Raw genomic sequence first — 25,438 nt, 5'->3', positions numbered from 1 at the left:
CCCAGGCAGCCACACAATGGCCTTATCAGCTGTGGAGCCAGGCGCAGAGACCCAGCGCACACCAAGTCTCACATATTTCCTGTTTCCACCCAGCGGGTCAGGGCTGGATCCAGAGTAGCCATATCCTGACTGGGGCCCAGAGGAGGGAAGAGCACTCCCCCTTCCCCTTCCCGCCTTCAGTCACTTGTAGGACATGACTTTCCAGGTAGGGAGTGGCAGGGGTAGGCATGTGAGAACTAAGGGGAGGGGCCAAGGACAGAGTACAGAGGTTAAAGCACATGCAGCCAAGCCCATTCTATTCCTGGCATCACATGGTCCCCCAGCATTGCAGGGTTCAGCCCAGAAGGCCCTGGCATCAAAGCACTGCATCCCAGACCTCCTAAGCCTCTGAGGGAAACCCACCCTCCCCAAAGGGAGATCTTGGGCATGTGGAAGTTAAGTATGCACCATAAGCAGGATAAATGGGGAATCTGGTGTCAGGACTCAGCCCCAGAATTAACTCAGAGTGAAAAGGTAGGCATACAGTAGTTTTATTTTTGCAGCTGTTCTCACAACAGTCTTGTAAAGAGGTACATCGTTTGTATCTGCAGACAACAGACTCCAAGGTGGGGAGATGCAACTCGGATTCCAACACAGTTCTTGACCCCATTCCTTTTTCCGGTTCACAGCTGCCTGTGTCAACTTCAGAGGAAGCTTTGCCTGAGCTCAGCTTTCCTGGAGCCGGTGATGGGCTCCAGCCCCCTTTTTGTCTGCTGAATGAAAGGAGCCTGCGGCGGCCTTGGTGATAGCTGCACATGTGAGAAGGAACAAGGGGTGAAAGGTGGAGGGCTCAGGGGACATATTGGGGGCAGGCCAGGGGCTACTGTGGGAATTTCAGGGTGGTGGCTGTAGGGGATGGTGGAACAGAGAGAAAAGATGCTAACATTTTTAGATAGTTTAACTCAGGATCAAGACTCAGAGTCAGATGTGAGGGAGCAGCAGGTAATGAGGCATGAACCAGTGGGCACGGTGTAGGCACCTGTGCCAAGAAACCCATTCTACTTAGCACAGTAAGCTAAGTGGCACTGACCAACTGGGCAGGCAGAACTCCAGGTCCTTATCCTGGAACTGGAAAGTTAGGGGTTAAGGCACTTGCCCTGCATCTGTGCATTGTCCCCTGAGCACAGAGCCAGGAACAGCTCCCGATCACTGCCAGATACAGCCCCAAAAGCACACAGAAACAGAATCTTATTCCTGTCCCATCCAGGTGTTCTCTGTTGCTCAGGCATGAGTCTAGTCTCATCTGCCTGGGGTCCAGCAAAGGCTTCCAGCAGGTGCCCCTTACAGCACCACCTTGAGTCAGCCATAGCCAGTGGGAAGGCTGTGCTGCCAAGCATTGTCCAGTGCGACAGTCACAAGCAGCCATGGCTCACCGGAAGCCACACAACAGTTCTCCAGTTCATGGGCACAGAGCTGCGGAGCAACGGGAGTATCCTCGTCTCAGGTCACAGAACAGGCATGGCAGCCTGGAGCATCTTTCCAGGGAGAACGGCCAGGGACAACAGAGGCTGGAGGCAAATCACTGGATGGAACAGACCCTGTCCGTAGAACCCTTGGGGAATGTTGTCTGAAGACCCCCACCCAACCCCCAACCCAGGCCATGTTCTTTACAACGTCTTGACCCCAGTTCTCTTCATCTGCCTCACTTCTGGGTCCCAGAAGGGTTCAGAGCAAAGCCGTTCCTGGCTGCTGGCCAGGGAAGGGGCAGATGAGCTGTAGGGGCCAAAGACTGTTACCACAATTCCTCTACCACCTGCCAACTACTTTCATAGGAGGGCAGGTTAGAGGCATGAAGCCTGCCCCACCAGCAGAAGTGAACTTAGGTCCAGTTCCCGTCTTAGGTCCCAGAACTTCCTGGGTCAGATTCCATGGGGTAGGGCAGTGCTGGTCTGGCAGGACACTCCTCCCCCTGCCCACAACCCTGCCTCGGGTGGAGGGTCCTTCCATTGTGCCATCTTAGTCAGATGCTTCCCCTGAAAAGAGGAATCCCTCCTCAGAACCTCTGCCCATCCCCTTGGGGCAGAGACAAGATGATGCCAAGGCTCTTGGAATCCAGTGGAGATGGCACCAACCAGCCCATGGAGGCTGTGCAAATGTGAGCATCTCCCCCTCCCAGCAGGCCCCGATGGCATGCCAAGAATGCAGGTCTGTGCCAGATGGGGCAATGTGCCTGGCAGACCTGCTGGGGTGAGACTGGAAGTACATGTGGGCAAAATCAAGAAACGAGCTGAAGGCTGGAGGGTCCTTCCCACATCTGGTGAGCCATCCCCAGATCTTCCACGCCGACAAACCAGCTGGTTTCATGCACATCTCTGCAATGAAAACCCATATTTAAGCAGCCATTTCCAGAGATCTGGACTGGAGAGAGAGCACAGGAGTGGTTGGAGTGCCGCTGGGAGGTGGAGGCTACTTGCTGTCTCCTCAGGGGGCAGGCTGGGCCCGCCCTGCCTGCTCTCCTGGCAGTGGGAAGCAGAGATGACTGCCAGCTCTGGCCTCTGCCCTGGATCCCGTCTCTGCCCGGCTCAGTTCTGTGGTTGGTCATCCTTAGGCGGGTCTGCCCCCATGAAGGCGCAAGGCTGGATCTGCAGGGGTAGGACCGTGGGTGAGCATATGCCTGGGGCTGAAGCAGGCTTTCCCATCTCTCCCCTTCCCTGAAAGGAGCAGCTCCACGGTGCTGCTATGCCCGTGGCCTCAGGGGAATGGATGGTGGCCTTGAGTCCCGTCCTGTCCTCCCTTTTCCCTTCCCCCTCCAGCTTTTACCTTGAAAGGTTTGCTTATCCCCACCACAGAGCGGAGGTTGTTGCTGTAGTAACAGAGGAGAAACTGCTCCTCAGTCTCCAGGATATCACTGATGTTGATGTAGACCTGGAGGAGGAGGACAGATAGGAATGGGGTCAGCTCCTGAGCCCGTGGTCACCCTGAGCTAGCCTTCTGCTCCTCCCAGGGACAGGAACAAACACGCTGGACAGGGAGTGCTCATCTCAGGAAGGGCCAAGTACCTGGTTCAGCCTGTCACTGCAGAAGACCTGGTTGTCCCCAACCCAGATATAGGACACATAGTCATTAATGTCGCGCAGCCCCACCTGTGAAAGGGGAATTGGCTGGTGAGTGGTCTGGGAGGATGTGGGGCCTGGACCCAGTCTAAAGACAGGGGGGTTTCCCTCCTGACTTCTTGCACCCCACTCCTTCCAGCACCACTCCCAGTGTGGGCCCCTAGGGGGAAGGTTTTCAGTTTCTGTACTCGGCTCCCCGGAGACTCAGAATGGCCAAGGCAGAGGGTGTCATTGGGGTGCTCCCCGCCACGCCCACTACATCACCTTGTACAATCCAATCCAGTCCCAGGGGCTGCTGAGGAAGTCGGAGGTCAGGGTGTAGCTGATGAGCATGTCATTCTCCAAGGTCCACAGGCCCTCGGGCATCAGAGTGATCAGAGGCACAGAAACCAATGGCTTCAGCTACACAGGGGCAGAAGGGGAACCCCACAGCAAGATGAATGCCCATACTCTCCCATTCAGCATGACAGGTTCAGTGACAGGAGAAGGGAACCAAAGGAGGGGACAGAGGACTTTGCTAGGCAGCCCTGAAAGTGTCACACTTTGGCCAACTAAAAGACAAAGACCAAAGCCTTGTTACAGGGTAGCTGATCCTGGCAGGGAGGAGAGGCTGCAGGCCAGGTGGAATGAGGTGGTGTTAAAAGTTTAAGCAGCCTGGTATGAGGGCCAAGGAGAAGGCCCAAAGGGCCAAGCACGTGTGTGAGGCTCAGGCTCCATCCTGGGCACTGCGGGGTCCCCTGTGAGGAGTGACCCCCATGCATGGAGTAGTTCCTAAGCATTTCCAGGTATGGCCCCAAGTTAAAAAAAAAACAAAACAGCAGCCAGGGAGGGGCTGGGGCAGCAGTGCAATGTATAGCACAAGCTTCATGATCGTGGGTTTGCATTACACCTCTTCCTCCTCCCCTGCCAAAAAAAGGATAAAGAAGCCACACAGCAACCTCTAGGCCTCCAGAATTCCTGACCCAAAGGCCAAATCCAGCTTTGTGGGTTGGAGGGGTACTCTGGTGAGAACAGCTACAGGAAGGCGAAACGACACAACAGCATAAAGATGGAGCACTGGGAGATGTGACGGACCAGGGCAGTCTGAGGGAATGCCCAGGTCATTAGGAAGAGACAAGGATGGTGAGACGTCCCTTGGCAACCTGATCCCCATGCTTAGGACGAATGAAAGTCCGACTTCACATCATAGATAATAAGCTTAATGTAATTCATTAGCCCCCAGGGATGGCAAGAAGAGGAAATGGAAACCTATTCACATAGGGTCTGAGAGTGGTTCTGACAGACAGCGCGTCAACAGCTCCTAAGATGAGCTGGGATACCTGACCTGAGTGGAAAGGCAATCAGGGCTCCGACAGGCTCCCCTGGGGGATCTGCTGACAGAGCCCAGGGCTGAGGGTTTGGGGATGTGGCTCAGTGCTGTGCCTCTGCCCAGGGTGGACCCGCCTGCAAGTTCACCTCCAAGTCAAAGGTGCCAGTGACAGGCTTATGGTCGCTGATGTTGTACATCATGTGGCTGACGTAGCTCCTCTGAGACAGGGAGAAGTAGGGGGCCAGCAGCCTAGGAATGTGGGGATCATCCTGGGGTTTCCGCCTCAGCCTCCACAGGATGCGGTCAGTCCATGCAGGCTTGCGCTTCTTCTCACTAGGGAAAGAGGAAGAATGGGGAGAAAAAAAAGGGGGGGTTGGCAGGAAGACAGAAGGCATCACCACGATTCTGCTGGAGCCCCTAATACCAGAGTCTGTCAGTGGCCATGAGACCCTGGCTAGAGTTGGAGGATCGGCCCACAGTAGGTCAGAGGGTGACTCCTAGACTCTGGAGGATGCAGGCCTACTCAGACTCAGCCAAGGGCCTCCAGTCTCAGCACTTCTGAGAAGGATACAGTACAAAGCTTTTGCTTCTTGAACAAAAGCAGCTGAACAAAAGGAAGCTGAGGTGTGGATCTGGGGAGTTAGAGACCTGAACTTGAATTTAGCTTTCTCCTTACTTAAGGTCTGACCTTAGGAGAGGGAAGGGAAGCATTGGGGGAATGCTCAGTGCAGATCCTTGATCAGAACAGTTCAGCAATAACTCTTTATGGGTGGAGAGACCGAGTTGCAGAGGGGAAGTCCCTTTCCCAAATTCATAGCACTAGCATGTGGCAGAGCCCGGATTCCCATCACACATGCTTTTTTTTTTTGGTGTGTGTGGGTATGTGGGGCGAGGGGAGAGGGGAAGGGTGGCGGGCACCACAGTGTGCTCAGGGGCTGCTCCGTTTTTGTGCCGGGGTGACCCATAGCTAAGGACTGAACTGGGCCTCCTGCATGCGAAGCATGCGCTTTGGCCTGCAGAGCTGCCTGCCTCTCTGGCCCCAGAATAGCAGTACTGATAATCACCAGCTCTACGCCTCTAGGTCTCAGTTTAGCTTCCTCAAACTGTAGAGATAATAACAGTTATCTCATACAGTTGCTGATCGGATTAGATAATCATCATCGGTTGAGAGAAATCTCCAAAGTTTAGCCCAGAATACAAAATTCTGTGGCCAGAGAGATAGTACAAAGGTTTAGGTGCTTGCTTTGCATATAGCTCACCCTGGTCTGAGCCACAGCACCACATATGATTTCTCCAAGCATACCAGGAGTGATCCCTGAGGTGAGAGCCAGGATTAAGCCCTGGGCACTGCCCCAGAACAAAAACCCATTGCTAGGCACTGGCTATTCTTTGTTCTCAAGGATTCAATCCAGACAGCACCAACCTGCCCTTCATCTACCAAGCTCTCTGAGGAGCACACGAGGCTGTCCAGTCCCTGGAGATGCTCAGGCTTTCCTTTCCAAGGCAGCTGGAGTTGCCCCAAGATAGGGCCAACTCTAACCAATCGAACAATGGCAGCTACACGGAAAGTACCAAGAGCTAGGACTATCTAACAGAGACCCTGAGTTCTGAAAAGAAGGGACACTTGTTGTGTCTCTGTTCTTCCATCCCATTTCAAATGAATCTTGAGAGTGGTATGGTCAAAGAGACAGCACTAGGGTTAAGGTGCTTGCCTGGCACACAGCTGATCCTGTTTGATCCCTGGCATCACAAGGAGGCACTCTCAAGTAAAGAGCTGGCAGTCATCCTTAAGCCACTGTTTTTTTGAATTTTTATATAAGAATTTTATATAAATAAAAATCTAATATATAAATTCTAAAATTGATGTATTTTTATTATATATATTTTTGGTAAAGACTGGTCAAATGATTTCCTACTATTTTTTTTGCATTTTGGGTCACACCCGGCGATGCACAGGGCTAACTCCTGGCTCTGTACTCAGGAATTACTCCTGGCAGTGCCCAGGGGACCATATGGGATGCTGAGAATCAAACCCGGGTCGGCCGCATGTAAGGCAAATGCCTTACCTGCTGTGCTATCGCTTCAGTCCGATTTCCTACTTTAAAATCTTTAAGGAGGCCAGAGGTTCAGCAGGTAGGGCACTTTCTTTGCATGTGGTCAACTCAGGTTCCGGGTTCCAATCCCTGCCCCAGAGTCCAGTGAGCTCCACCAGAAATGATCTCTTAGCAGAGTTAGAAGTAAACCCTGAGCACTGCTGAATGCTGAAACCACAAATCCCCTCAAAAAACTTGAAGGGACTGGCTGGGGAGATAGCTCAAAGGGTTGAGCTCATGCTTTGAATGTAGGAATCTTGGGTTCAATCCCCAGTACCATATGGTCTCTCTCCAGCATTACTGGGTATAGTTCCTAACCCTCACCCCCTCAAAAAAAAAAAAAGAGACATGAAAAGAATGTGATTTTTTTTTTAAAGTTTTTGGGGATCTTGGCAGAAATGCCTCTGAACTTTGCATTAGGCCACATTCACTGAATCACTCCAGACGGGAGCAGGTGCTGTGCCTCCGCCTGTTCACCAGGAATCCCAGTGGTCGCCATCTTCCAGAGCTCAATGGAAAACGCAGGTATGGGGCAGCAGTGATGGCAAACGCCAGGCCTCACAGGATAGGGGAGGATCTGGCCCTTCTCCAGCCCCCACCCTGACGGGACCCTGAGACGATACCTACAAACAGCCCTGTGTCACTTATTAAGCTCCTCAGCAGCCATGATCCCAGAGACACACAAACGAATCTCTCGGAACCAAGCCACTCTTGGCAGAGATTACTCCAGACCCTAATTATTAAAATTTTAGAATTCCAAGACTGCAAGAGCAGTCGCGTGACATCATATGCTATTCATAACCAGAAATACAAAACAAATTGTTTAGCATTGCCTTTTCAGCAGGTCTGTGCATTGGGAGAAATTTCCAAATAATAATGGTGGGACTGGTATTGAAATAGTGAATGTCATCAAAGTAGAGAGAGAGTAATGTGGAAATTATCTGTCACAAGACAGGGGTAGGGTTGGGATGGTGGGTATACTGGGGTTTTTAGTGGTGGAAAATGGGCACTGGCGAAGGGCTGGGTGTTTGATCATTGTATGACCGAGACTTGAACATGAAAGCTTTGTAACTGTCCTCACAGTGACTCAATAAAATAAATAAATAAATAAATAAATAAAGTTTTGCTCAGGGGCATACTCCTTCCTCTGCCATCAGATATCACTTCTGGGGGCACTCACAGAACATACAAGGTTTCGGAGATCAAACCTTGGTCAGCTGCACTCAAGGCAAATGCCTTAATCACTGTACTATCTCCCTGGACCCCCAAGCCCTCTAAGGAACCTTCACTGCCTCCACATTACAAGGATGCCTTAAGGTGCCCAGAAGCCCGACACTCCTATCCTAACCGTGTTTCCCATCCCGGCAACTCTTTCAAGTCTCTGACTATATTTTACTTCTGCAGTGTATGCTGCCTGTGCCCACTTCTTCACCTGGGAGAGGCCCAATTTCTGATGCTGTCTTTGTCCTAGAGCCGTCCCTACCCTCTCTTCTCTGCTTTCAGAGCAGGTTTTACACTGGGACTCCCACAACTGCTGCTGCAGCAGCTTTTTCCTTTTAGTCGGCACTGCAGTTACTGTGGGTGCTCTGGAGTCACAGCCTGGCTTGTACTCCACAACTGCCTGAGAAGCCCAAACTCACTCTCTCCAAAATGCTTACTGAGGGAGCTGTAGGAATCTCAGCGAGGTGCATGTGTGCTCTGTATGCAGGAGGCCAGGTTCAGTCCCCAGCACTGCCAGGTCCTCAGAGCACTAGGATGGTAGCCTTGAAATCATACCTGATGATACTCAGGGGCCCAGGTGATGCCAGGGATTGAACCTGGGCCCACACGATGCATGTGCTTGGCCGTCTGACCTATCTCTCCAGCTTGCTTAATTTTGGGCCACTCACAGGAGCGCTCTGGGGACCACGTGAGGCCAAGGATCGAACGCAGGGCTCCCACATGCAAAGCACATGCTCCGGCCCTGTGAGCTATCTCCCTGGTGCAGTATATACTTCTATAGTAAGTCAGTAATTGAGTTTTTTAAAACAGCCCTGTGCCCTTGGGCAAGTGACTTCACCACTCAGTTTTTTTCAGCTCTTAAGATGGAGCGATAGTAGTACTTCAAAGAGTCACTGTGAGGATTAAATTAATTAAGGCCCATCAAAGGAGGAATCAAAAGGCAGTAACCGGCTAAACAACGTCTGTGGGCTCTCAGGGTTATTCAACCTCTCCCCATTATGAAGGCCATTCAGAGGACGGCAGGCAGGACCTGGTGGTAATCCCATGCCAGACTACAGGTGCCAAACCCCGAATTCTACCTGGTACAGTGGGGGCCAACAGCCACGAACCACAAACCACAGCACTCTCCCTTTCATGGCGCATTTCCCCACCCGACTTCCCTCTCATGGTCAAGGGCCTGTACTTGCTCTAAGATCCTCCCAGGACGTGGCTACTGCGTCTCCTTCCCCTTCAGTACCCCTCAGCATGTCTCCTGCTCTTGCTCTTCCACAGCCAGTTCAGGTTTTGTGACAGGGGACCAGAACACAGAGCATCTGTGAGCTTCTCTTTGTTTTTTTGTTTGTTTTTGTTGGAGTCATACTCAGCGGTGCCAAGAGACTACCCCCAGCTCAGTGCTTGGGGGACCTGTGGTACTGGGGATAAAACACACACCCCTACATGCAAACCATGTGCACAAGCCCTCTGAGCCATTGCCCTGGCCTGAACTAGTACATTCTTTCAGCCAAGATTTACTGAGCCTTTATGATACATTTATCAGATGCTAGGCAGCTGGGATACACTAAATGGACTAAGGGCCTCAAAAAAGCTTCCTTGACAAGCAAAAAGACAAGAAATAAATAAGAAGAGGCCAGAGAGATAATATAACAGGTAAGGTGCTTGCCTTACATGCAGATGTCTGGGTTTGATCCCTAGCCCTGGAAAAAGGGTCAGGAGTAAACCCTGAGCACTGCTGGGTATGACCCCCCAAAAAAACAAAACAATGATTATTTGGGGGCTACACCTAGAGGTGCTCAGGGGCCACTCCAGAGCATCTGGACAGAGCATCTGTGAGCTTCTCTTTGTTTTTTTGTTTGTTTTTGTTGGAGTCATACTCAGCGGTGCCAAGAGACTACCCCCAGCTCAGTGCTTGGGGGACCTGTGGTACTGGGGATAAAACACACACCTTGGGAATTATATGGTGCTGGGGATTGAACTCAAGCCTCCTCAAGCAAAGTGTGAGCTCCAGCAAAGTGAAAAGAGACAAAATGATCATGTATATTTCCCAACTCTCCATTTCTAAAAGAGCTAAAAACAGGGTCAATCTGGTATCAGTCCTTGCAACACGTGACTCTCAGAAAGTTCTAAACCTTCTAATAAGCCTGCTATAGGGCCTATTTTTCTCCTTCTGTGGAAGACTGAAGTTCAGAGAGAACACCCTGACCAAGTGGAAATCAGATGCTTGCCCAGTTCTTTCCACTTTTCCCTCATGTGCCAGCCACCAGAATTATCTTATTCCATGGTCTAGGAGAGGGTCTCACTAATGCTTTCAGCTGACTGCTCATGACCAAGTGCAAGGACTGTTTCTGGATATTAGTATGTCTTTACTTTGGAAAAATGAGAACCACGTAACTCTAAGATTCTTTTTGGCAAGGGGGTCTCTGAGGCTCCCTGAGCAATACTCAGCTCACCAAGTGGCAGTTCTGATGCTGGGGCTTGAGGATATGGTACTGCTTGAGCCTTGTGGTAGCAGGGATCATGAGTGATGCTTGGGGGTCTCTGGAGCTGTACTCCATGCTCAGAGGTCATGCAGTGCCAGGGACTGAACTCTGGTCAGGTGTGTGCTCCCTAACCAATTGTTCTATCTCCTGATTCCTCTGATTCTTTCTGCTAAGGGGTATTGAAAATGGGGTGAGAAGAGATTACAGGAGGTCAAGGAGCTTGCTGTAGATGTGTCTGACCCCAGTTCAAATCCCTGGCATCAGGGACTCTGATGTCGTCCCTGAACATCACCCAGAGCACCAGGACCTCTGAGCACAGAGCCAGGAGTTAGCTCTGAGCACTGCCAGGTGTGGCTCCCAAAACAAAATAAAACACGAAAGAATTCATTGAACAGACCCAGCAGGCAGAGGTGTGGCTCAGTGGCAGAGCTCATGCCTTGCTTGTGTGAGGCTCTAGGCTCCATCCCTGGCACTGCAAACAAAAGTATGAACGAACTAAGCCCAATGTGGTGACTGTTCCAATTCTAGATCTGGAAACACTTTTCAGGGGCCGCGGGGAGGAGAAGGTGAACTGGAGCTAACATAATGGCACTGAACAAGGGTCATAAATGTTTTGGCAGTTGAGCAGTAACTATGTACATTAAAACCAGGAGAGTCAACACTATTCTAAACATGTGACCCAAACGTAAAAATTTTACAAAGTTTACTAAGGAGGCGGGGTGAGGAGAGGAAGGGATTCTTGGGTCATTGGCGGAGGGAGGCTGGCACTGGTGGTGGGTTTGGAATTGAAACACTGAATGCCTCAAACATATTAAAGCTTTGTAAACCCCAGTGCCTAACATAAATCATAATAATAAAATAAAAGCACTTTTTCTCTTCAGCAACTACGTGTGGCTTCTAACATGACTCTTACTGAACTGGTGAGAGGGACTCCAATACTCTCTGTCAGCTACCAGAGTCTCACAGAGTTTAGCAGGGTTCATGTCACCTGCAAGAAAACCCTGCTGAGAGGACAGCGTGACACTACAGTGAGTACTGCCTTGCGTGCAGCTGAGCTGGCATGGATCCTCCGGCACCACCAGGAGTTTTCCAGAGTGCAGACCTAGAAGTAATTCCTAAGCAGTGCCAGGGGTGGTCCAAAAAGGAAAACAAAAATCCTATCACAACCCCTGGCTTGTACAGGATCCCCCTGCCACAGGCTTCCCACCCTTACTGGCTGCATTTCTCATGACAGCCTACCTGGGGCTGCTGCTGCCAGGGCCATGTGAAGCTACAGACATGCCACTGATGGCTTCACTCACAATTGCTCAGACAGCTGGATGAGGCTTTGCAGGACGCCTCTCCTCTGAGTTGACATCTGGCTGCCAGCTGCCAAACTGCTGCCTCCCTAGCAGATGCCCCAGGAGCCTGTCCTGGCTTTAGCTCTCTTTCCTTAGCCACCCTCCACGGTGTTCTGGAGTCACCAACTGGCCACCTCTGGGACCAGAGGCTACTTACTTGGGACTCTTTGGCCCAGGGCTGAGTCCCTCTACTCCATCGGCTGCTTTTTTTGTATGCTAGTTTTTGGATCATACCTAGCGATGCTCAGACTTTGGTGCTGAGGGGACTGTATGGGATGCTGGGGATTGAACCCAGATCTGCTGTGTGCAAGGCAGGTGACCTAGCCTCTCTATTACTGCTCTGCCTCCATGGCTGCTTTTTAAACAGCAAGTTTAAGAGGCAGCCTTTTCTCTTTTTGGCAACTACACCTGGCAGTACTTGGAGAATACTTGTAGTGGTGCTCAAGGGCTAAATCAGGGTGAGTATGAAAGTCGTGCTCCAGCCCTTGGAGTTCTCTTCCTATCCTGGTCTCTTTTCTCAGATTCCCAATTCAAACCCAGGCTGGTCATCAGATTCACACCTGTGTTCTGGGCATTCAGTTCTCAAGGCAGACAACCAGGATCTCACTAAGCACATTACCAGTGCCTGCGTGTGAGAGGTGAGGCTGCACAGAGCTGGAAAGGCTGTGAGTGAGCTGGAGCAGGGCAGGGCAGGCTCCCTAGTGCAGATGTCTTGATCAGCTCCGCAGTCAGACATGAGCTTCTAGGCAGCTTAGATACTGGCCACTGTAATCTCAGCTGTTGTTGGACCTGGCCTCAGCCTGGAAACACTTTTGGTTTTTGGGCCAAACCCAGCGGTGCTCAGCCTTGCCTCTGGCTCTGTACTCAGGGATTACTCCTGGTGATGCTTGTGGGTATCTATATGGGGTGATGGGGATCAAACCTGTGTCGGCTGTGTGCAAGGCAAATAACCCTACCCACTGTACTATTGCTCTGGCCTCAAAACACTGTGGTTATACTGCCCCCGTTTCTGTCCAGACATGCCGTCATTTCCTGGCTGCAGGCAAGGGGAAGCTCAAGGGTCTGGTGTCATACAGACTAGTTTAAATTCTTGCTCGACCACTTACTGTTACTATCTTGCTTAGGTAATGAGACTGTTTTCTTATTTGTCAGAAACAACCCTGTCTGCCTAAGGAGGATAAAGATAAGGTTCCAAGGAAAGAAAGTTGTGCAGGCAAAGCCTAGGGCCCACGTCCTGGCACATGGTACATGCTCAGTAATAATATCAACAGAGCTGGATTGCATCAAATATGTGAAAATAAGTCTCCTCTCTTCCTTAGCAAGACACTAATGTCTTGATCCTGGTCTTGTTTTTGTTGCTGCTGAGGCCCTATGGGCCGCTGTCCAGGAAACTGTGTCTGAGCCTTAGTTCCCCGTCACCAGCTGAGGAAATTGTTGAATGCCTCTGAGACCTGCCATCTAGAGTCAGGGACTGCCAACACGAGAGCCTGGGCCCAGCTCTCTGCAGCGCCTTTCAACCTCCTGCTGGTCTCTCTCCCCCACCTTGGAGGACAAAGGGACACCTTGCTACATGGCCTGTCAGTATTTTTATTCATCTCTTTTTTCAGTTTTTAGGCCACACCAGCTGTGCTCAGAGCTTATTCCTGGTTCTTCCCTCAGGGGTCACTCCTGGCAGGGGACTGACCCCAGACTGGCTGCGCCCAGGCAAACACCCTGCCCAGCCTGCTGTACTATTGCACTGGCCTCGTCAGTAGCACATTTCCTGCTGGCTAGTGGGGCTCTGAAGTAAAGAGGTGTGCCTCAGTCCCCCAAGGCCCGAGACTGCCCCAGGGAGACCTTGCAGCCTCCAGGGGATGGCTGTGGAAACAGGCAGTCCCCCTGCAGCTCCGGTTCCGGAGCAGCCTGTTAGCGCAACCTGCCCTCTTACCTCCTTTCTGGCCTCTGGGGCCTGGGCTGGACCTTGTCTGTGCTCTTGGCCTCTTATCACGTCACTGCCTAGTCATGACCCCACTCCATCTGCCCACACTCCTGAGGAAGCTCAGTCTCTCTTCTTGCTTCCATAGTGGGGACGCTGTAGCTCAGCCATGCCACTCTCAGCCCTGCGCTGGAAGTTCTTGGTATTGGCCACACTGGCCATTACAGAGACCTGTTACTCCAGTCCAGACTGTGCCCCTGCCTTCATCAGGAATAAAGGAACTGCTCCAGGTGAAACAAACTCCCCTTACATATGAAGAGTTTTCTTTTTCCTTTTGGTTTCTGACCTACCCGGAGAGGCTCAGTGGCTACTCCTGGCGACATCCAGGGATCACTTCTGGAAGTGCTTGGGGGACTAGATGGGATTCTGGGAATGGAACCTGAGTCAGATGCAGGCAAGGCAAGTGCCTTAGCCACCGTATTATCTCTCCAGTCCCTGAAAAGTTCTTTTTCTTCAGAGATGAATATTTGCCTAAGTTGTGCCAGTGATTTTCTGCTCCTCTGCCTTAAGTTTAAATTTGAGGATTACCTGAGCATTGTCATCTTTTTTGTAAAGATAATAATACATGACTCTAAAATAACAAGAGTTGGGGCCAGAGCCATAGTATAGCGGGGAGGGCATTTGCTTTGTATGCAGCCAACCTAGGTTTGATCCCTGGCATCCCAAATGATCCTCTGAGCACTGCCAAGACTGATTCCTGAGTGCAGAGCCAAGAGTAACCCCTGAGCATCTCAGGGTGTAATCCAAAAAAAGATACACACACACACACACACACACACACACACACACACACACACACAGTAACAAGAGTAATGGAGTTGGTGAGAAAGTACCGTGGTTGTCTGCCTTGCATGTGGCTGATCTGGGTTCAATCAATCCCTTACAACTAGGAGTGATCTCTGAGTCCAGAGCAAGGAGTAAGCCTCTAGCATCACTGGGTGTGGCCTAACCCCGCCCACCTGCAATGGGGCAGGGCAGGGGAAGTAACAACAGTAGTTTTCACAGCCACTGGCAGCTGTCAGGCCGACCCATCTAGGTCTCATTCAATCTCAACCCCCCCAAATGAGGTGAATACTGCATCATGCCCCATTTGATGACAAGAAAACAGGCTTGTTAAAGGGCCGGAAAGCTAACGCCAAGGGTCAAGAGTATGCATGCATGCAGGAGGCCTGGATTCTATCTCTAGTACCTCATGGTTCCCATGCGCCACTCAGAGCAACCCCGAGAACCCAGCCAGGAGTAGGCCCTGACTACCTGTGGGTGTGGCCCCCAAATCAACAAAGCCTGTCCAAGGCCACAGAGCTGAGAAGGGGCAGAGCTGTGCTCCTGGCTGCACTGTCTCTCTACCTTCCCTGGGGAAACCTCCACTGACTGCTTCTTCCTAAATACACCCTGGCCTGCGCACAGACCAGGGCAGGGGTGCAGGCCTACTTCCTGTCAGTCTGTGTTCAGGTTTCTGCCCCCATATGGGACACTGGGGCAGCGTTTCTAGGAGGGTGAGATGTAGTTGCTCCCATGTCAGGATCCATCTAACTCCCCACCCTCTGGCAGCTCTGCCAACCCCTTCTGCCCTGGCAGTTCAACCCTCAAGTCAGCCTGGGCCCTGCCCCTGTTCTGAGTCTAGTCTGCGACAGCTCTGGCAGTCAGCACCTCAGGGGAATGTATCCCTGCCTCCTGCCCTCCATCAGGCAATGTCTGCATCTAGTCCTGCTCTCCTCACACTTCCGTTCTCAGGTAGCCCCTCAGCTGGGCCTGCCTGCCCAGGCTCCCGGGGCCCCGCTTCCTCTTCACCGGCTCCCCCCACCCTGTGTCACCTGGTGTCATAGTTGTTGGAGTTCTTATCAAACTTGTAGGTAGGCGGAAAGAGTAGAGGGCCCTCCTGGAACTCTCGGAGCAGCGGGTCACATTTCTTGGCAATGCTGAGCTGTTGAGGAAAGCACAGCCCCGTCGCCCAGCAGCCCACGGCCATCCCGCACTCTGCACAGGGGTGAGCACACGCCTCCCCAGTGGGCCCAGAGTCTGCTGGCAGCCTCAGCACCTCCCCCCACCCGGGAGAGCAGTTCAGTCTTCTCGCAAACATCCCTTCACAGTCCCAGGGGAAGCAGCTGCTTGAGCTGCTTGTAGTCTGAGGTTTCCCAGACCTCAGACTATTGGGAGCAGACTGAGTGGAGCTGCTAGTGATCATGTGGTCAGAGAGGAGGATGGGGGTGCTGAGAGTCAGTACAGCAGGTAAGGCACTTGTCTTACACATGGTCAACCCCGGGTTGGATCACTGGGTTCAGAGCCAGGAGTAAACTCTGAGCACTACCAGTGTCTACCCCGTTCCTCCCCACCTCCCCCCCAAAAAAAAACACGAACAACAAAATAACAGAGAGGAGGCTGGGATAGGCAGGTCTCTGCCAAGGGTGACAGTGCATCATCCCGGAGATGAGGAAGCTAGGGGGTCAGTGTGGGAGAGACAACAGGGCTGGTGCCAGCTTACTGCAGTCCCTAGTCCTGCTTCCACATACAGAGCGGAAGGGGAAGCCCCAGCGTGACCGCTGGCACAACTGACTGTTCCGCTTGAGCTGTGTGGCACTTGGACTCTCCCCTGATGGGGAACAGGAAAAGAAAAGCAACAAAGCCTCCCCTCCAGTCTCCTGCATCCCCACTGTCCCCCAGAGCCGCCATCACCACTGCATGCCCCTCACCCCTCAACTTGATACCTGGTCCTTCTCCCACAGATCACTGTAGCACTGGTTTTTAATGGCTTCTCGGACAAAGTGCAAGCCGAAGTCCTCAATCCGAAAGTTCATGTCGCCAAACCAGAGAATGAGGCTTTGGAAAGAAAGGCAGGCAGCCTGTGAGATGTGGGGGTTGGGGTGGGGGTCGACTTGTTTCAGGGGTTACTGCAGAGCTGAAAGCTTCAGGAGGTCATGATCAGGGGCCAGAAGAAAAATCCGGTGAAGACAAGGAATGAGCTTCTCAGGACATCTACCCACCATTTTGACCAAAAACAGCCCTTAGGGGCCGAGGGTGTGATTGATGCTGGGCAGGTGTGATTGACCCACTCCTCCCCTCCATCCAAATAAGGGGGGGCGATCAAGGGGGGCCAGGGCTTCTTGACAGAATAGAAGGGCTAGGGTAGGGAAAGGGGTCCCAGAGCCTGGATAGGAGGAACTGGCTAGGTGCCCAGGAAGGAGACTCGGGAGGAGGCTGGGAGAGGGCTGGGGGAACAGGTTGACTGGCCAGGACAGGGGGCCAGAACTGAAGCCAAGCAGAAGGCTAAGAGCTGGGAAGAGGGGAGGGGAAGGGCAAGAGTGCACAACTGCAAGCTCACTCGTGGTCCAGGATGTTGGGGATATCAAGCCCCTGGAAATTCTGCATCTCCAGGATCCGGTCAAAGTGCTCCAGCCGCTGGTCATTGTTGGTCATGTGGGGGGGCAGGTGGCAGTTGATGATGCTGATGTAGTAGCCATAAAGCTTTAGGCAGATGTTGACACCCCCTTTATTCCCCTGGGAAGACAGGTGGCAGGAGGGAGGGAAATCTTTCTCTCTCCCCTTCCAAGGTCAGAGGCCAGTCATGCCAGCTGCCCAGAGCGACCTCTTTAGCCTCAGAGCCCAGCTCTCCCCGCCTGAGGGCTCCACCATGCTAAGCCCCGGGGAGCAGGAACACAGGCCCTGGCCTGAACATGTAAGACTCAGGCTCCCCCTCTTCCATCTGTCCAGCTCTAAAGCTCGCTGTCCTTCCCAGCCTGGGGCAGGGCCTCCAGCAACTCCCACAGAGCAGTCCTTACCCAGTAGCCGAAGAGGCCGGTGGGGATGGAGCTGGTCGAGATGATCTGGATAAAAGGCAAATGCTGATGCTTGGCAAAGACCAACAAGAGGAGCCCCAGCATGCGAACACAGGAGACCTGCAGGCCAGGGAGTCAAGGGTTACTCTTGGTCCTAGGTGGGTCCAGTGTGAGTGAGGGGCTCCAGACGGCCCTGCGCTGTGTGCAAGGTCCTGGCCAGGGTTGAGAGTATCTTAGGGCTGTCTCTGAGGCTTGCTGCTCACAGCTCCAGATGATGCACGCTGGGAGCTGGGCAAGTTTCAGTTTCTATTCCTGGGCTTGGGGGTGGGGGAGATGACAGGGCTATCAGAGCACTCAGGGCCACGGGGGCAGGGTGCTCAGGGTCAGCACTGTCAGGGCTGGACTTACTTCTGGCAGTGCTCAGGTCAGCTGAGGTATTCCTCTCATTGAGGCTCTCCTGAAGCCACGGGTAGGGGGAATAATGTTATGTAGGACAGTGGCTGAGGGCACTATTTTCTAAATGTTTGTGTGTATATATAAACATATATTATACAAAAGTGCATATATATATGTATATATATATTTGGCTTTTTGTCACACCCAGTGATGCTTGGAGGTTACTCCTGGCTCTGCACTCAGGAATTACTCCTGGAGGTACTTGGGGGACCTACAGGATGCCAAGGATCAAACCCGGGTTGACTGTGTGTAACAAATACCCGCTACCACTCTGGCCCCTAATACATATTTTTTTATTTTGGGAAGGGATGGGGACTTGGAGCCAAAGTCTGTGGTGCTCAGGGAACCAAATGAGGTACTGGGAATCAAACAAAAGTCAGCTGTGTGCAAGGCAAGTGTTTTAATCCCTTCATCGTCTCTCTGGCACCAGAGCACTGGTTTTGAAGTGAGCCAGTTCTGGGTGCAAGTCCTGCTTAAGGCTCTTAGTATTTGCTATTATGCAAGTCTCTCAATCTGTTTTCTCACTGACAATGCAGGAATCTATGTCATTAATGCTAGAGGGATTAAGTAGTTATCACAGGTTTAGAGATTCTTTCTGTTTTGTTTTGTGTTTTTTGGGTCACACCCAGCGATGCTCCTGGCTCTGTGCTCAGGGATCACTCCTGGCAGTGCTTAAGGGGACCATATGATGTACCAGGGATTGAACCAGGTCAGAGTCATGTAAGGCATGTGCCCTGCATGCTATACTATCACTCCAGCTCCTAAAGATTCTTCTTTTGTATTTTGTTTTTGAGCCACAATTCCCAGAGCTTACTCTGAGCTTTGTACTCGGGGATCACTCGTGGTGAATGTCAAGGGACCCCATGTGATGTCGGGAATCAAACCAGCGCTGGCTGTGCATGTCAAATGCTTAAGCTCTGTACTATCTTTCTGGACCAGGATCTTTTAATTAACTTTTTTTTTCCTTAAGTGTGTGTGTCTGAGAAACTGTACCAGCAGTTTTTCAGAACTGTTCCTGGCTCCTTGCTCAGGGGTCACATCCAATAATGCTTGGGGAACCATGCGGTGTATCGGATTGAACCCAAGGTCTCTGCATATAAAGCCAGCGCTCCCGCTGGATGAGCTGTCATCTCTCTGGCCCCTCCCATTTGCTTTAAGAATGTTTAACCAAGGGCTGCAGAGATACCAGTTCAAAGAGCTTGAGTGCTTCATGTTGAGGCCTGGGTCTGATCCTCGGACCTGCACGACTCCCTAAACTGTGCCAGGTACTGAGCTGGGAAGCAGACTCCCTGCCCACCCGGCAACCCCAGTGTGGCCCCAAAGTCCCCCCCAAACATAGGGAAGGTTCCTGTGTTCAGGTTTTCTAGGGTTCTGGAAGTAATCTCAATTTTACTTGGTTGGTGTTTTCAGGTGTGTATGTATATGAATATAAAAGCCCATCAAACTGCATGCTTCATTTCTCCATGAATGACAGATAATAAACGTGCTCTAGCCAGATAACTAGACTTGGCCTGACTGAGAATAGGATGCATTGTCTGTAAGCTTACAAGGAGCACCAGCACCCACCGTGCCACTTGTGGGACTTCAGACCACACTCATCTTCATGCCAACTTGGAAAGAAATCACTGCATACAAGAGCCAGGCTGAAGGAGCCCAGGGAAGCAGGGAAGCTATGTTATCAGAGGCCCAGAACTACCAAGAAGTCAGCTCTACAGACTTGGAGAGTGGGAGTGTGGGTGGGCTGCAAGTGACCCCCTCTCGGCCTTAGGCATCTACACCAACCACCGCCACCTGAGTAGCTGTTTCCGGAGCAAGAGGTGCAGAGGCCAAGGAGGAAATCCCCGGGTGGGGAGCACGTACTGGGGCCTTCCAGGAATTATGAAACTTGATCCCTCAGCCCAGCAGCTCTGGCACAGAGGCAGAGACAAAGCAGGAGGAACCCCAAACCCAGGACTGACTGAGGGCATGTGAACCGAGCGTGGGGCAAAGGTGGCTATAAATGTGTCTCTAAGGCCATCCTCTGCCTTAAGCCCCAGTCTTTCCTCTGAAAACACAGTGAATGAATGTGCAAGTATGGCTATAAACGTGCAGTGAAAGGAAGAAGGGCTGCAACATAAGGACGGACTCCCAGGGAACCACTGAGATTCTGGAGGAGCAGGTTTGGGTCCCTGGGGCTCAATTACAAAGGTACCAGCCCACTCAGTGAAGGAGCAGAGAAGTGGGGGTGGAGAAAGGTCCCCACCCCCACCACCAAGTCTCAGAATGGGAAAAAAGGGTGGGGCTGTGGGAAAAACATAGGAGCTGGGTAGCAGAAGTTCTACCTGATGGAAATGGAGTAGGAATAGCTCAGGAAGGATCTGGAAGGAGGTGGCTGGAAGCTGTGAGCAGGCAAAGGGGGTCAGCATGCCTTTCAATCTATGGCCAGCAGAGTTTTACCCCAGAGACAAGATTCAAGTTGGGATTGCCCCGATGCCCTCAATTCATGACTGAAGAAAGACAGGTCCAGGTGTGGGGGTGAGGTTCTCTGTCGGGCTGCCTGGGTAGAGTGGTGGCATCTAGGCCACAGGCTGAGCTAATTCCCTTGGCTCAATTCCACTCAACCAAGTCTCTGCCAGTTAGCTGCTAGTGTTGGGAAGGAGAGGGTGGGGAGAAAGGCAAGGGGCTCTGCCCTCAGAGACAACCTAAACTCCAAATCTGATTCTAAGAGATCGGATTTGGAATTTTGGGGGCATTGGGGGCTGGCATTTTCTAGTTCCTGCAGCAAAAAAAAAAAAAAACCACCCACATTTTGGGCCACACCTGGAGGTGTACAGGGCTTACTACTGCACTCAGGGATAACTCTGAGCAGGCTCGGGGGACCATATGGTGTGCCAGGGACTGAACCTGGGTCAGCCGCATGCAAAGCAAGAGCCTTACCCACTGTATTAACCCCTCAGCCCAAAAACCACCACTTCTATTTCCTGCTACTAGCTCTGTCCCAGGCCAGAGCAATAGCACAGTGGGTAGTGCGTTTGCCTTGCACGCAGCCAACACGGCCGACCTGAGTTCGATTCTTCCACCCCTCTCGGAGAGCCTGGCAAGCTATCAAGAGTATCTCGCCCACAGGTAAAGCCTGGCAAGCTCCCCGTGACGTATTTGATATGCCAAACACAGTAACAAGTTTCACAATGTTACTGGGCCCGCTCGAGCAAAATCGATGAACAACAGGAGGACAGTGACAGTGACAGCACTGTCTCTATGTGGGGCCTCACAGCTCTTGCCCTCAGCATCACAGACAAACTAGGGCCACAAAATTCATAGTAGCAGGGAACAAGGAACAGGTACTTCCAAGCAGCACTGTATTAGGTAGTTTACATGGAGATACCTTTCACCACACAACTGTGAAGAGCAGATAAACGAAGCTCCTGAAATCTAGAGACATTCCTCAAAGAACAATGGTCCTTTAGACCAGAAGCTTCCTTTGTCAACCGACCTCTCCTTCTGATCTCTGGTGAATTTGAGGGGTACATACCCTCTGATTAGTGGAAACCTTTTTTTTTAATTTTATTTTTGGGTCACACCTGGCGATGCACAGGGGTTACTCCTGGCTCTGCACTCAGGAATTACTCCTGACAGTGCTTGGGGGACCATATGGGATGCTGGGAATCGAACCCGGGTTGGTCAAATGCAAGGCAAAGGCCCTATCCGCTGTGCTATTGCTTCAGCCTCCAGTGGAAACCTGATCCCAAAAGGATAGCTAGAAGCCATCTATCAGCCTTACAGTTCATCAGTACACCAATGAAGTCCAGGAGCTAAGAAGGTGTGTAAGGGGCTGGAGAAATAGTACAGCAGGTAAGGGTTTGATCCCTGGCAATACATACGGTTCCCTGAACCCTGCCAGGAGTGATCCCCAAGAACAGAGGCAGGAGTAATCCCTGACCACAACTGGGTATGCCTCCCCCCAACCAAATAAAACAAACAAGTATGTGTAAAGAACTTATTTATAATGTAGAACCCCAAGTAAGAACTCAATGAACTATACTGAGAAATTTCAGGCAGGCATGTGAATATAAACTAGAGGGTGGGGGTAGGGTGAGCCCTGAGGTTTAACAAGCCCAGCCATACCTCCCTCAGGAATTCTCTGATTCTGAAAAATAGCAAGATGTTCATATAACCCTGGGGGTTCCAGCTCAGTTCCAACAACCATGGAAAAAGCACAGAGCAGGCTCCCTTTCTCTCATCTGCCCCCCAGGGGTACAGGTGCAATGAGGTTTGGAGATCTAAATAAATGGACAACAGTATGAACAAATGAATGGGAGGCGGGGTGAGGAGGGGGGTGCCTGGAGGAGAGGAGACACATTTGCCAACTGCCCTGTACTTGTAAATTACCTTGATGAAGCCCAGAGGGGAAAGCACATCCATGAAGACGCTGCTCCAGGTGTCCTCAAAGGCGGTGTCATTAAGGAGGCTGATGATCCCACAGTTCTTCTCCTGCAAACTGCCCATCTGGGTCAGAGGCTCCTCCCTGGTGGAGGGCGCTGCCTCCAACACACGCATTGGGTTAGACAGAAGCCCTGGTTCTGATGGCCATGCTTGCTCATTCTCCTGCAGCGTACAGTCAGCCCCTTGCCATCTCTGACCCAGGACGAAAGGTCACAAATGGCCCTGCCTCAGGCGGAAGTTCTACAATAGGGTGGCCAGGCTCCCCACTGGGAATCTTGGGGCCAGTCAGGCTTACCTGATCGCTATAGAGAGGCAGGGGGAGGGGCTCTGCTGACACCTACCCAATGACATACATGTCCAAATTCAGGTCCTGGTCGTCCAGATGAAGCAGATCATTTAGGTCTAGAGGGGGTGCAGCGGAGGCCACGTTCCATGTCACCACATGTATGCTGGGGAAAGGAGGCAAAGGGGAGAGGTGGAGGGAGGGGAGAATCAGGTCCAGAAACAGAGTTCCAGGTCCATGAGTGGCTGTACTATGGTCCATTGCAAACATCACGGGAAATGCAAATCTCTGCAAAAATCACCAGAAAAATTCTGGAGGTCTCCAGTTTCCACCCTGAGAGGGAGAGATAGAGGCCCTGAACCCTAAGTCCCTCTTCTTTACCTTTTACCCCTTAACCAGGAAATTCCCTCCTGGGATTGGCTCCTCCATTCAGGCCCACAGCTGCCCACTGCTGGCAGCTCTGGTGCTACCGATACTAGGAGAGTGCAAAGGATATGGGGCGGGGAGGGGAAGGGTAGAAGATACGATGGATTCTCAGGAATGTTATTATTTTTAATTTGGGGGCAACTCCTGGTAGCGCCGGGGACAGAAGCAGAGGTTTCTACCTGCTTGTGCTCTAGCCCCTTGAGCCATCTCTCCCGCCTTTGTCAGGAATGTTATTAATTTCACCAGACATTCAATCTCAGCAATCACCCGTGGCCCAGTCAGCAGCTTCCCAACCCGACTCTTCAGTCCACATGTCCCTAAAATCACCAGAAAAATTCTGGAGATCTCCAGTTTCCACCCTGGGAGAAGTTTCAGCACTACAAGACAGGATTTTGTAAAATAACAGAGATACAACACCAAGTCCCCTTCCTAACGTCATCCTAGCTGATCTCTGGAGCACAACCAATTCCAAGTCTTCCAGGGAGACTAAGGAAAAAGACTTTGAATCTAATAGGCCTCTCAACATCTCAAGAGTCTACCGCCTCTTGGGAAAAGTCCTTGATTGGATAACATCTTCCACCTCTGTTTTGTTTAAGCCCCAGGGAAGCAACAGAACTAGATCAGCAGCTCTTAATAACAATGGATCTTGTCAGTGACTCTGGGGAAGGAGAGACTTGCAGGTCAGCTGAATGGCCAAGCAGCATGCCAAGGAAATCCAGCCTGTGCTGTCAGCAGAGTCAGCCAGTAGGAGCTACAAAACCTGCAAAGACCAAGAAAAGTCACCCACCCTCAAATGAGTTGGGAGAGTACCAGAGGCTGGAGACCGGAGGGGGGGATGGGGGAAAAGGACAGGATGTCCCCAAACATCTCTTCACCAGACCTTGTTCTTAGAGGTCTATGTTCTAAAAAAGCACAATTTGAAGAAATTCTTGGCCAGCTTAAAGCAACTTCCTGTCCCTCCCTATGAACAGCATCAACAAAACATTGTAAAAGCACCTTCCCAGGCACTCAGCCAGGGATTCTGAGCTCGGTTTGTTTACGATCTCCCCCTGCTGTTCAACGGGGGATTAAGAAGGGAACCTTTTAACACCTCCAAGGCTCCCGGCTAGCCCAGGAATTCGCTCTGAACGGATGGAGGGCAAAAGCTGGACTTGGTACCAAGGCTCCCCTGCTTGACGATTAGCAATAAAGCCTTGCAACGTGACCACTAAGTTGGTGATTAAGGCTCTTACTCATTACAGAGCAAGCACGGGCCAGGCCACATCATTCCAACCGAGGATCTTATCTAAATCTGATTCCGCGTTTCAGAAGGTCACGGCAGGATCGAGCGGACCCTCCGATGCACGTGCCGATGACAAGTACGAGCAAGACTTCTCCTCCGAGCCGGAGCGGGCCGCTCTGTTACGTCTTTGACCTCGACAGGGCCGCCTGCTGCCGATGACACGTGGAGCGCCTGCTCGGAGGGTGCAGGTGGGCCCAGGCCGGCCGGCGGGCGGGCGCGCGTGGGGGCGCGGAGAACGAGCGTGGGAGCGCTGGTGTCCGAACCTGAGGCCGCTCTCGGGCCCCGCCTCCCCGCCCGGCTGGCTCGGCTCGGGCCGGCGGCGGTGCCTCGCTCCCGGGGCGCGGCGGCCGCCGTCCTCACCTGAGCTTCCGGCCTCTCTGCTCCAGGGGCTTCCGCGGGTTCGCGGTCGCCATCGTCCCACGTGCCGGCGGGCCGCTCCGGAGTCGGCCCCCGTCGGGAGACTGGCCGCGAGCGGCGCTCCGGTCCGCCTGTTTTCCTTCCGGCTCCCGTCAGAGGCGGAGGCGGGGCTTGCGCGCGGGCGGCTCTCGGGGGCGCGGCTCGCAGGAAGGGGCGGCGCCGGCGGCCGAGCGCTGAACGGAGCGGGGCCGCGGGCGCCGCGACGTCGGGAGGGCGGGGCTTCCTGTCGGCGGACTGGACGCAACACTGCCCCGCCCCGCCCCGCCCCGCCGCTCCCAGGGTGCCCCGCGCGCGCGCGCGGCCGGCCCAGAGGCGCCGTCTTCCGGCGGAAGTCGGCGCCGCGCGCGCTCTCCGGCCGCGCTGGCTCACGGCGCCGCTGCCCTTTAGTCTCCCCGGTTTCCAGACGCAGAGCCCCAGGCCCGAAGGCCAGGCGGGGGCTGCTCCGACCCCTTTCCGCTCAGGTAACGCCCTCACGTGTCGTTGCGCACCCGAACAGTGCCCGTTTCCCTCCCGGACGCCTTTTCGCGTCTCCAACTGCGCCTTTGGGGCTTTCCGGACTCTGGAAAGCCGAGCGGTCACTGAGGGAAAAAGGCCCTGCCCCTCAGTCTTTCGACCGAGCACTCAACCAGGGTGATTGCGTGGCCAGAGAGCCGTTCTGGTTCCTTTGAATTATTGGCTGTTAAGGTTTGTTTTGTTTTGTTTTTGAGGGGGGCAGAGATTCTTGTGAGGATCTGATGAGAGCCTCGATTCCCTCTGGAAAGTGTGCGGAAGTTTTACAAACGAACTGCGTAGACCGGGAAGCCGACTTAACTCACACTTGAATGTTTTGCTTGTGAGCTGGGAGAGATACGAGAGGGGGAGACAAGAACAAA

General features: G+C 52.5%; 1 protein-coding gene across 5 annotated transcripts; it reads right to left on the bottom strand.

Annotated features, from left to right (window-relative positions):
* Positions 1-514: 514 nt before the first annotated feature.
* INPP5K (inositol polyphosphate-5-phosphatase K) lies at positions 515-24,678 on the bottom strand. Of its 5 annotated transcripts, none has more exons than XM_056127654.1 (12): positions 24,510-24,678; positions 22,500-22,607; positions 22,105-22,213; positions 17,284-17,400; positions 16,827-17,002; positions 16,213-16,324; positions 15,322-15,431; positions 4,548-4,734; positions 3,357-3,494; positions 3,039-3,122; positions 2,800-2,904; positions 515-2,621 (listed from the first exon to the last, which is right to left on the bottom strand). In XM_056127654.1, the coding sequence occupies exons 1-12, from the start codon at positions 24,560-24,562 to the stop codon at positions 2,562-2,564; spliced, it is 1,359 nt and encodes a 452-aa protein (XP_055983629.1). In that variant the 5' UTR covers positions 24,563-24,678; the 3' UTR covers positions 515-2,561. The 5 variants fall into 5 exon arrangements, with proteins under 5 accessions (XP_055983629.1, XP_055983630.1, XP_055983632.1 ...); XM_056127655.1 differs by having other exon boundaries at positions 22,105-22,253; positions 24,510-24,534; XM_056127657.1 differs by lacking the exon at positions 3,357-3,494.
* Between the last annotated feature and the right edge of the window lie 760 nt (positions 24,679-25,438).

The sequence above is a fragment of the Sorex fumeus genome, unplaced genomic scaffold (assembly GCF_029834395.1).
Source record: "Sorex fumeus unplaced genomic scaffold, SorFum_2.1 ptg000063l, whole genome shotgun sequence".
Classification (NCBI taxonomy): Eukaryota; Metazoa; Chordata; class Mammalia; order Eulipotyphla; family Soricidae; genus Sorex; species Sorex fumeus.
The sequence above is the reverse complement of the archived record's forward strand: the minus strand, read 5'-3'. Positions and strand labels throughout refer to the sequence as shown.

Coding starts and splice junctions, on each gene's coding strand:
- INPP5K (XM_056127654.1), bottom strand. CDS start 24,562: ATGGCGACCGCGAACCCGCGGAAGCCCCTGGAGCAGAGAGGCCGGAAG. Junction 22,608..24,509: donor CAGAGAGGCCGGAAGCTCAG/GTGAGGACGGCG, acceptor TCCTTTCCCCAG/CATACATGTGGTGACATGGA. Junction 22,214..22,499: donor TTGGACATGTATGTCATTGG/GTAGGTGTCAGC, acceptor CCAGATGGGCAG/TTTGCAGGAGAAGAACTGTG.